At 39.0% G+C, this 11,822-nt stretch overlaps 1 protein-coding gene across 1 annotated transcript; it reads left to right on the top strand.

Moving 5' to 3' along the window:
* Positions 1 to 3,575: 3,575 nt before the first annotated feature.
* On the top strand, positions 3,576 to 7,635 carry LOC144254619 (serine protease FAM111A-like). The gene is made up of 2 exons (XM_077797992.1): positions 3,576 to 3,730; positions 5,875 to 7,635. Exons 1-2 carry the CDS (start codon positions 3,650 to 3,652, stop codon positions 7,633 to 7,635), a joined length of 1,842 nt encoding a protein of 613 aa, XP_077654118.1. The 5' UTR covers positions 3,576 to 3,649.
* The last annotated feature ends 4,187 nt before the right edge of the window (positions 7,636 to 11,822 follow it).

Here is an 11,822-nt window from a genome sequence, read left to right as displayed (position 1 = left end):
CAGGTTTAAACCAGACTTCATAATCTATTAATAATCAATATTAGCCCAGCTTTGCTTTACCCTTCCCAGGAAACTACCAGAATGCTGTCAAGCTATTAGTCTCCATTACTTCATAAGCAATAAGCTTGGCTTTGTCTTATCAGCAGGTCGCTTTGATGACATTTCTGAAAGCAGACATTTGCCATTTTTGAAGGCCTCTGCCAGACCCAATCAGCCTCTTCCGCAGCCTTAACCAACACCCCTCAACCTAGAATCAGTGTTCCCTGCTGAGGTCCCTTCAAACCCCCTTCCAAGAGCCCTTTGCCCCCAAAGCTGGGTAAAGTAGCTGTTTCATTAAAATGAAATCCAGTTCCTTTTTGTTATGTTTCCCAAGTGCAAATCTATTTTGTTCCTAGGAGTAAGGAAACCTTTTAAGTACTCCTTTTGAATTATCTGCTCGGATTAAAAAAAAACAAAACTCTTATGGTTGGCGAAAATCTACCTTATTTTTAGCAACAATGCAGTTTGTCTCTGTTATTCTAAATAATAATAATTATAATAATAATTATTATTGTTATTATTATTATTATCATCATCATTATTAAGAGAACAGGCATGGGCTCTGATAAATGTGTTTCCTGGGCTCGCCCTGATGACCCAGACATTCAGAAGGTTTTGTTTTAGACTGATGGCGCTGTCTGAAATGAATACAAAATCAGATGCTTCCCTGGAGAGCCACATGATCCAGGAACAGCCAGTCTCCCCCTCTTCCCAGGGGTCCAAAAAAGCTAGGAACTGAGGGGGATGGAGGTGGGAGATGGGGTAGTTTAGGAGAGAAAAGGCCTGACAGGCAGAAAAGGCAAAGAAAGTAACTAAATGGCAGGGGCAACAGCCACTCACAGAAAGGTGGGCGGTTCTTTCAAGCCCTTAGTCCCACCTCCATCCTGTCTTGTCCAATCCGAGTTTCAGTCGGCGCACTCTCATTGGCCAGACTAGCTGCCTCTCTGTGGAACCCGGACTGCTGACGTGAATTGGCGCGGGATTTGAATGCCAGCCCTTTGGGTGTGCTAGGCGCGCAGCAGCCAGGGAGCCCGCGGAATTGGTGAGCCATCCTGGTGGGCGAGCGCTCGGGGTGGGTGAGCCCACTGGTTGCTCCGCAGGGTGGGCGCGGGCGCGCTGGAGCCTCTGGGTCTGGAAGGGGATGAGGCTGGAGGCCCAGCAACCTGGGCCAGAAGCGTCGTCCACCTGGAGGGTCCGGAGGGCTCTGGGTTTTCTTAGAAACTCATGACCAGTGTTTCTTGTCCCACTCTGTGCTGGAGAGAAGAGCGAGGTGGCGGACAAGGACCAGGCTCGGATCGGCCGTGATCCCAGTTTCTGGAAAGCGTGGCTGAGCCAGAGAGAAAGTGAAAGCAAGCGAGCGCGCACAGGAGCGAGCCTGGTGCCAGACTGTAAGAGAGGGAATTGGGGGCGGGGGTGTGGGGGGGAAGGTCAGGGTGGGGAGAAGGATGGGGAAATAAGAAGATGCTAGAAATATCGAAGGAAGGCAAAGGAGAGGGGAACGGGGAGAAGTGAGAGGAGAGGGGAGAAGAAAAGAGGATATGAGAATGAGAAATTCCAGGAGAGCTGTCAGGTGGAGATGGGATCCAGGACAGGCTGTATTACTTTTATCCCTTTAGTGTAGGAAGTAAAGCAAGTCCTTTAGGTGAGTAGAACCTGGACATATCCCACTATAACACAGGGTTGGAATAGCAGAGCGGTAAAGTCCTTCACATTTTGATATAACACTGTTCAGTCTAGATACTGGAACCGATGTGTGGGGCGCAGGCTGTATTGGGGTGTATACTTAACATCTTGGCCTTTTCCACTGCAGCTGTTCATATACAAGCCAGTAATCCTAAAATTCATATTTCTTTCTACTTGATTTGTTTTCCTTTTGTAGTGGGTGTGAAAATTATTTCTGAAGCAATTTCTTTCTCAGACATCATTAGATGAGTCATCATCATCAACAGTGACACCCCACTTAAATTTTCTGCCTTCAAAGATCTTACAGCTCAGCTCAGTTCCTCAATTGTTTGTCTATTTTTTACCACCTCCACCCCTTCTTTGATGTTTAAAAAGTCTACCTTTGGTTAAGTGTTTTGACACTGATGCTAGTACTGGCAGTAATATTTACTGGGCAGCCTATTAAACGGCATTCACTGTTCTAAAGGACACTTTTTAATCTTCACAACACCAAAAGTTAATTCTAATACTGCCCTCATTTTATATAAGGAAAATGAGACAGGAAGTAGTTAATTGTTATTTCACAGGTCATGAAACTGGGAAGTGGCAATCTTATAGTTGAGGCCAGATGTTCTTATAAATACTGTCATTGTACATTTTCATATTCATATCTTGTTTAAAATAATTGTCTCTTTTTACAAACAGGAAACTAAGGTTCACATAGGCTAACTGGATTTCCTTAGAAACTCATTACCAGTAATTGAGAAGTTCCTGCACCATAGTGAAGTGGTTACAAGAATAAGCACAGTCTTTAGATGACTTCCACTTGCCAAAGAGTGCAGAGGAGAGTGCATAAGTAAAATGACAAGGGAAAGAAGCAATCCAAGAAGTGAACATTCCACAGCTTTTCTGTCCACTTTGACAGATCAATGCTTTTTCTAGAATGAAAGAGACTTAAAAGCCATAATTAAAGGCAACTTTCACACCTCATCTGGATTTGGGGTTTAAAAAGTTAGTGTTGTGATTATAAAAGAAAATGTCCTTCATTTTAGAAATAGAATATATTTTTTTACAAATAGCCAAGTAATAGAGATGGTCTAGGTGTCCATCAGCAGATGGATAAGGAAAATGTGGTATATAAACACAATGGAGTTTCACCCATCCATAAAGAAGGATGTGATTATGTCATGTGTTGGTACATGGATGTAACTGGGGAACATCATTCTAAGTGAAATAAGCCAGACTCAGGAAGTCAAGGGTTGAATGTTTCCTCTCATATGCAAAAGCTAAAGAGAAAACAAGGAATTAAAAAGGCAGTGGGGGCGGGAGGGTCTTATGAAAACAGAAGGGAGAAAAGTAGAGTGGAAGCTTTCGTGAACTTTTCAGATTACTTTATGAAATCCCATTCCAAATTTCTTTTATCTTCAGGGTATTAACCAGTTCCTTTCCTACCCTTTTCCTTAAATTTTACCATCTCTGGCATCTCCATCTTAAATAGAGATCAAATTTTAACTCAAGGTAAGTAGAAGAACACACTTTTGAATTCTCCAACTACAGATTTTTCTATGGGTTTTAATATTTGCACTTGGACAGATCTCTCTTCTTTAAGCTATCCTTTCCCCCAAGTTTAAAAACAAAAAAATCTAGATATAACCTCTTTCCCACTGTAGTTGGGATTCGCAGTTAGAGATAATTTTCATAAAGTGTCAAGTGTAGTGACTGACACATAATGCTCTATAAAAGAAAGCTTTTATTGTTGGGGTGATAATACTTGGTGGGTAAATTATTTGCTAGGTTAATATCTCTGGGGAGGGCAAGGCCAGAGCTGAAGAAGGAAGTTCATCTCTTCCTCTACATAATTAATGACAGCTATGAAGATACTGTTGTAACTTGAACCTTTTTTAAATTAGTGTTTCAGCTGAACTACCTATTTCATCTTCAAGTCATCATGAGCTGTAAGAAACGCAGGTCACAGAAGAACTTGTTTGATGTGAAAAAAAACATGAAAATAGAGAATTATTTTTCTCAGGTATGTTTGTAAATACTATTTATGTAATGAATATGCTAATGTTAGATTTAGCCATCCTTGAGTCTGTATTGCATAAATCTTCCTGCCAAGAAATCATATCATTATATATTGGAAATATTTATATAAGGTAAAACCTTTCCTCAACCACTTTATTTTATATATATATATATATATATATATATATATATATATATATATACACACATACATACATAAAATTTTGGTCATGTCACACTAGCCTTTAAAAAAAACTGGTAATAATTCCTGGACAACCATAAAAACCAAATAACTGTATTAAACTTTGGATAAAACAAAACCAAAATTAATCTATTTCATAGCACAGAAATACAATGCCAAGTGTGGCTGATATACTGAATCATAATAACCTACATCTGTATAGTGCTTTACAGTTTATGAAACAAATTTTTTGCTTATTTATTCTTACCATAACCATGTTAGTCAGGTAAAAGAATTTACCTGTAATGTGTTTCCTTCAGAAGTTCCTATATGTGTCCAAGAATACTTTGACAAGTTGGAATTCTGTTGCAATGCTCCCATGGGGTACATGAGCAAGATGTTTCTGACAGCATTAGGCTTTAGAGATGCCTTTTGAAGATTTGCACACATAGCACAAGTAAATTCACATTATCTTGTGTTCTTTTTATCTCTTTGACCCTGACTACTAGTATTTAACAAATTTACCCTATTACATGCCAGTCATGTTGCTAGGCTGTGCTACACAATGATGGTAGGCCTAGTCTTTACGACAATCCTGGCTTTTTTATTCCCATTACCAGAATGTAGCCTTGCTAGCATATCCAGGCCTGTTCATACCCTCACCGTAATGAGTAGGACTTCAGGAAAATGTACCTTTTAGACATAGGTACATTTTCCTGAAGTCCTATTCATAAGCAGTTGCTCTTAATTTTTCATTGATTTTTGTGATGTTTGATTAATCCTCTTTAATTCCTTCCCCTTCCTCAACTGCTGGTTCTTAAGATGATACCCTACAAAAATCAGTATTATGCATGCTTGTAATCCCAGTGGTTTGGGAGGCTGAGACAGGAGGATCATGAATTCAAAGCCAGCCTCAGCAAAAGTGAGGCACTAATCAACTCAGCGAGACCCTGTCTCTAAATAGAATATAAAATAGGGCTGGGATGTGGCTTATGGGGCAAGGGCCACTGATTTCAATTTCTGGTATCCTGCCCCCCCAAAAAAATGATTGTCATGAATGCAAATTTTACCAAGAAAAAATGTTTGGTGTCATGGAAAGGAATATTAGACTTAAGTGTTGGTATTCTGGCACTCACTTCATTTAGTGGTTATTACATGATGCTAGGAAAGGCACTAACAAGAAAAACTTTCTATACCTAAGTTTCTCCATCAAAAAGACAAAGAGAGGCCATATTTGTTTCTTCTCAATTCATAGAATTGGGGGATTAATTGATGTCATAGAGGAAATAAGTTTTTTGCATGATAGGTTCTGGGTGAATGAAGGAATTCATTATTAGAAATAACTATTTGTATGACCAGATAATCAGTTAGCTAATGAGGATTTTGTTTAAAATGTAATGCCTAATAATAAATCATGGTGACTTATTTTTGCTGAACTTGGTATTTTTAAAAAATTTTTGTTTTAATTTTTAGTTGTTGATGGACCTTTATTTTATTTACTTATTTTTATGTGGGTGCTGAGAATCGAACCCCGTGCCTCACACGCCTGAAGCAGGTGCTCTACCAATGAGCTACAACTCCAGCCCATGAACTTGATATTTTAAGAACAAAATTTTCAGTGCAGTTTATCACTGTGTTTGAGAAAAGTAAAAATTTTGCAGCTGAGAATAGTAAACAAGACATAAAATGACACTTTACTAAAGCTGGTAGCTTTTTAAGCATGTGTCTCAGAAAAATGCACCAGCTTATCATATTAGGAGCTTATCTGACTGATGTGACAGTCTGCTCAGCTTATATTCTAGAGCTAAAGTTAAACTCAGATCTAATTATATTCACTGGTTTTTTGAGTATGAGTTTCCCATAGAAATTCTGTGAATTGCATATTTAAAAAGGAAACAAGCAACAACAACAACAAACTAGGGTTCTATTCAGAGTCTCAAGGTTTTTCTTCTAACATACATTTTTAGGTCCCAAAAGAAGAGCAGAATAATTCCGATATTATTCAAATGAAGATGCAATCTAGAAAAAGGCCAAGAGATATAACTAACACCCAAGATCAAAGTTCCCACTCACCCAGGAAAACTCCAAAAGTCCAGACCACTTCTTCAAACAAGATCATTAATATTACCTTGGATGTAAACCTTGGAAAAAATGAGAACAGGAAACACATACTCATACACAGCGAGGAGGACAGCTTGCTGGTGGGGCTCAAGACCCTGGATGCTGTCAGAAAAGCTATGGAGGCTCGGCCAGGTAAGGAAATCCTGGTGCGTGGCACAGAAGGAATTGAAGGCTTCTTAAACCTTGGAATGCCACTCAGTTGTTTTCCTGAAAACAGCCACGTGGTAATTACATTTTCCAAAAGTAAAAGCAAGCAGAAAGAAGATGGCCAAGTATTTGGCCGGCTCAACCAGGAATCTACTGACGTGGTCAAATTTTACATTCATGCAATTGGGAATACCAGAAAACGAATTGTGAAGCGTGGGGAGCTTCACAAAAAAGGAAACAAACTCTGTGTCTATGGTTTCAAAGGAGAAACCATCAAGGACACCATGTGCAAGGATGGTAGGTTTCTTCCCTTTTTGGAGACTGACAATTGGAAGCTCATTGGTAACCTGGACTCCATTCTAGAAAACTCACAGATGATAGATGAGTTAGAAGGTAAGCTCTTTCAAGTTGAGGCTGATCAAGTAATGAACCCTAAGGCAGCAGCTGCTCAAAACAATGAGGTAGAAGAAAGAAACACCCGTGTGTTGAAAGAGTACATTGTGGAAGAGTATCCCTGTTTGAAAAGAGAAAGTGAAAAAATCAGGGAAAACTTGAAGGAAAAAATGAAAAAAAGACAGAAGAATACTTCTCTTTTTAAATTGCATAAAACAAATTTTGGGAAACGCACAAAAAACTCAACTCCAGTGAAAGTGATCAAACATCTTTCACATCTCAGTGACTCAGTGGGGTACATATTCTGGAACAATAATGGAATCGAAGGCTGTGCCACCTGCTTTGTTTTTAAGGGATTGTTCATTTTCACTTGTCGGCATGTAATAAACGATATCGTGGGAGAAGGAATAGAGCCAAGCCAGTGGGCAGATATAATCAGTCAATGTGTAATGGTGAAATTCGATTATGAAGATACCGCTGTCACAAAAGACAACTGCTTTCTCGTTGAACCTTGGTTTGAGATATCTGACACAACTCTTGACTACGCCGTCCTGAAACTGAAAGAAAATGGACAAGAAGTACCTGCGGGACTGTATAATGGGATTGGTCCTATACCGTCTAGTGGTTTGATATATATTATTGGCCATCCAGATGGAGGAAAGAAGCATACTGATGCTTGTGTTGTGATTCCTCAGGGTAAACGAGAAGAGAAATGTAAGGAAAAGATTCAGATGAGAACAGCAGGAGGTTACAATAAATCTGAGTTTATCCACATGTACACTCAAAGAAGCTTCCAGGAAATGCTTCAAAATCCTGATGTGATTACCTATGACACCACCTTTTTTTTTGGGTCTTCTGGCTCTCCAGTGTTTGATTCAAAAGGTTCTTTGGTGGCCATGCATGCTGCTGGCACCACGTGTCTGCTACTGAGTGAGAAGGCTCATATCATTGAGTTTGGTCCGGCTATGAACAGTATCCTCTCACATATTAAGCAAAACCATGAAAGATGGTATAATGATGTATTTCTAAACCAACAGGATGTAGAAATGCCAAGTCAAGAGTACTGAGGACTGGTGAGAATTTAGTCCACTTACCAACTTTAAGGGGATTGCCTATTTTATTCCATATTCCATGGTCAATTTCATAAAACATATGAATAATCAATATTGCAGGCCACTTTCCATTTTTCTATCCCCTAGAGAAATAAGTTCCAAGAACCCTATGAGGAGGAGAGCTACCCCTATTTTAAAGTCAAGCAAAATGAAGACTTGATATGATTTAGCAACATTTATGATGACAATCTCCAGTTACTTGATTTTTTTTTTTCATTTCTTCCCCTAAATTCACTTCACAGCAGAAGCTTAAACTTGCTTACCAATTGTCCCCCATATCTGACACATGGAAAGGAAATGCTTAGAAAAATGTGTGGGTCAATCAGGAGCAAAATATGGCACTGTAGTTAATGTTGACTGAAGAGTTAAATGCTTGGTTAGAAATGATTACAAACAAAAATCTTTTACAATTTCTGAGATTCTCATATTACTAAATGTCAGAATACACTTGTCCTGGAAAGTTAGAAGTAATATCCACTCTTTGGTGAAGGTGTTCCTGTAGCCACTGTCTGACAGGGTCACAGTGTGGGGGATGCAGGGCCGCACCATCACCATCTGGAAACCATGGGGAATGTTAAGTGTTTTGTTTATGATCCTCATGATATGGATAACAGGGCATATGTCAATCAATAATAAAAGTACGTATTGCCTGAGATTGCAGGAAAATTCCCAGAATGAGACTAAGGATACAATTGAGACATGCCATGAGGTGCATTTCAATCTCTCTCAGGATACAAACAATGTTATTCCTCAAGCCTGAGCAACAAGAAATATTTATCGCATGGTTAACAATTTACATTAGCCCCCCAACCCCATCCTAAAGCCACAACCTGTACAATAGCCTAGCTACAGAAAAACAATTGCTGTGCCAACAGTATGAGGACCACGGTATGTAGCTTATGGTATCCCCCTCGAGGACAAGAGGCTAATAAAAATACATTTCCCCAACCAATAGACCCTCCTTGGCCTTACACAGAAACTAATGATAAAAATGGAAAACACATAGTTAACATAAATGACAAATGGGTTGAGGGATAAAGGCTGCCCTTTAGTTAAAGCTTACAAAGACATAAAAACTGGTGTGCTTTGACCCAGGATCAAGGAAGTTCTTTAAGAAAGCAGTTGAATAGGTCATATGAAAAAAAGAAATTACCTTGGAAATTAAAAATAGAATAATGTAAAATTAACATATATTTTAGAGGTACTTCAGAGTAGTAGGCTTTTAATTAATAGACTTTCACTACTTTAAGTGTGTTTTAATGACATTTTAGTTTAGAAGTAAGAAAGCTTACCAATAATCATAAGTATGCTTTAAAGTTAAAGATTAATGAAATAATTATAGGTATGCTTTAAAGTCAGAAGTGAATAATAGGTCAGTAGTCACATAGTCTAGTTGCGTCGCTTAGCACCTAGTGATTGAGGTGAAAACGTAAAAGCTTAATCATGATTGACTAAGGTTACAGAAAAAATATTTTGAACAATGTACTCAATATCTTAGGTAATCAATGTATGTTAGAAAAGACTGTAATTCTTGAAAATTATGTAAATCAAAAAAGTTTCGGGCTTTGAAGCTATCCATTAACTACCTGAAAAAAACACCTGTAAAAAAGGAATAAAAATAAAGGTCCCTCCAGGAGCAGCAGAGATGTCTTCTGGAGGTTGCTCAGAACTTGCAACCTGTCGTCCCGACTCTTCTTCTTTCGAGGACACCACTCCTCCTTCAGGACCCCTGGAACCCCATTCCCCCTGGCCAAGGCTGGACCTTGGCAACTCTTCCCATATGAACGGGCTACGAGGACAAGGGCATCTAGAAGGTCATATTCCTTTATTCTGATTTCCTTTGTTTTAACCTAATGTCCTTTTTTCTGTTCCAAGATCCCACCCAGTGTAGGCATCATATTTAACTTTCATGTCTGTGGGCTCCTCTTGGTTGTGACAGTTTCTCAGACTTCTTGGTTTTTAGGCTGCCCGTCTATTGGAATTTGACAGATGCTTTTCTGATGGGACTGGGTTGTGGACTGGGGAGGAAGTTTATAGAATGAAGTATCATTCTCACCCTACCAAGGGATCATACTGTCAACATGATCCATCACTGGTTATGGCCTTTGTCCCCCGGCTAAAATGGTGTTTTATCATTCATGTATTCCCCTACGTGGTACTCTTTGGAAGGAAGTTACTATGCACAACCCATGTTTGTGAAGTAGAGACTTAGGTTCTCCTTCCTTAGGTAGGGGACTCCTGGAGAATCTACATAATTTATTTGGGATCATTTCGCATGGAGATTTGTCTCTTTTCCCCTTTCATGAATTCCATCATCAGTATAGACTTGCAATACCCTTAACTCCATATGGATCCATAACCACATGGATCGTTTTCACTCCCTCCCTCTGCCTACCTATAAATTCTCTACTCCACCCACAGAAAATAGAATTGTTATCATACCTCAGTAATTTATTTAACTGTTTGATTCTGGTATGCAGTTGGCACAGTGGTGCACACCTATAATCCCAGGGAATTGAGATACTGAGGCAGTGTAAACTCAAGGCCAGCCTGAGCAACTTAGCAGGACCCTCAGCAATTTAATGAGACCCTGGCTCAAAATAAAATATAAAAAGTGCTGGGATGTAGCTCAGTGGTAAAGCACAGAAGCAAAATGTATCCAGAGGAGAAATATATCAACAAAAATGTAGTGTTTGTGTGCAATTTCTTTTGCTTTTAATCTTCATACTCCATTCCTTCCCAAAGTTACTTAAAGTCAGGACCTTTTCCCTCAGCTCGTTGGCAGTTATTTTATTCATTTAAATTCAGTTATAATACCTTTAGACTGGTCACAGCCTACATACATTCTTCCCTTTGATCTTTTGAACTCCTAAATGAATTTTTAAAGTTGTGTATACTAATGATTTGCTTTTTTGTGTTGTCAAATTCTATAGGTTTTAGCAAGTACATGATGTCATGTATTCACCATTGCAATGTCATACAGAGTAGTTTCACCTCCCTAAAACTTTCCCTGTGCTTTACCTGCTTGTCCCTTCCCTCCCTCCTGCACCCCTGGCAATCACTGATCTTTTTCTTGCCTTTATAGTTTTACTTTTTCCAGAATGTCATGTAACTATAGTTTCACAGTATATAGCATTTTCAGTTTGGCTGTTTCATTTAGAAGGTTTCTCTCTGTGTATTTTATGGCTTGATAGCCCACTTCTTTTTATCACTGAGTAATATTCCACTGTATGGATGTACCACGATTTGTTTATTTGCTCACCTTTCAAAAGACATCTTATTTGCTTCTAGTTTTCAGCGATATTTTGAATAAAGCTTCTCCAAACATTTGTGTACAGCTTTTGTATGAATGTAAGTTTTCAACTCAACTGGGAAAATACTGAGTGCAATTGATGGGTCGTATAGTAAGAGAATGTTTAGCTTTGTAAGAATTTGCCAAACTGTCTACTAAAGGAACTCTGTCATTCTGCATTCCCACTAACAATGAATGAGAGATCCTGTTTCCCCATCCTCACCAGCATTTGGAATGGTCAGTTTTTCTTTTCTTTTTTTAAAATATTTGTTCTCTTTAGTTATACATTACAGTAGGATGTATTTGGACATATTATACATAGACAGTAGTCAGTTTTTCTTGTCCTTTTTTTTAAAAGGCATATTAATACTGCCTGGGATTCTTCAGGGGATACAAGATTTATTAATGAAGTTGGAAATGTCTTGGATGATCTAGGACATGGCTACAGAGTTATAATATCAGCCCAAGTTCAGTCAGGAAAATGGGGCTGCTATAAATAGTTTAAGAATAAGGTATTTAGGGGTTGGGGATGTGGCTCAAGCTGTAGCGCGCTCCTCTGGCATGCGTGCGGCCCGGGTTCGATCCTCAGCACCACATACCAACAAAGATGTTGTGTCCGCCGAGAACTAAAAAATAAATAAATATTCAAAATTCTCTCTCTCTCTCTCTCTCTCTCTCTCTCTCTCTCTCTCTCTCCTCTCTCACTCTCTCTTTAAAAAAAAGAAGAAGGTATTTAATAAAGAATTAGGGTATTACTGAGTACAGTGATGCACACTTATAATCCCCGCAACTTGGGAAACTGAGTTAGGAGGTTTAAGGCCAGCCTCAGCAACTAAGTGAGACCCTGTCT

This window comes from Urocitellus parryii, chromosome 4, assembly GCF_045843805.1.
Source record: "Urocitellus parryii isolate mUroPar1 chromosome 4, mUroPar1.hap1, whole genome shotgun sequence".
Taxonomy (NCBI): Eukaryota; Metazoa; Chordata; class Mammalia; order Rodentia; family Sciuridae; genus Urocitellus; species Urocitellus parryii.
Note: the sequence above shows the minus strand (reverse complement) of the source record. Positions and strands in the feature narration are given on the sequence as shown.

Coding starts and splice junctions, on each gene's coding strand:
- LOC144254619 (XM_077797992.1), top strand. CDS start 3,650: ATGAGCTGTAAGAAACGCAGGTCACAGAAGAACTTGTTTGATGTGAAA. Junction 3,731..5,874: donor TAGAGAATTATTTTTCTCAG/GTATGTTTGTAA, acceptor ATACATTTTTAG/GTCCCAAAAGAAGAGCAGAA.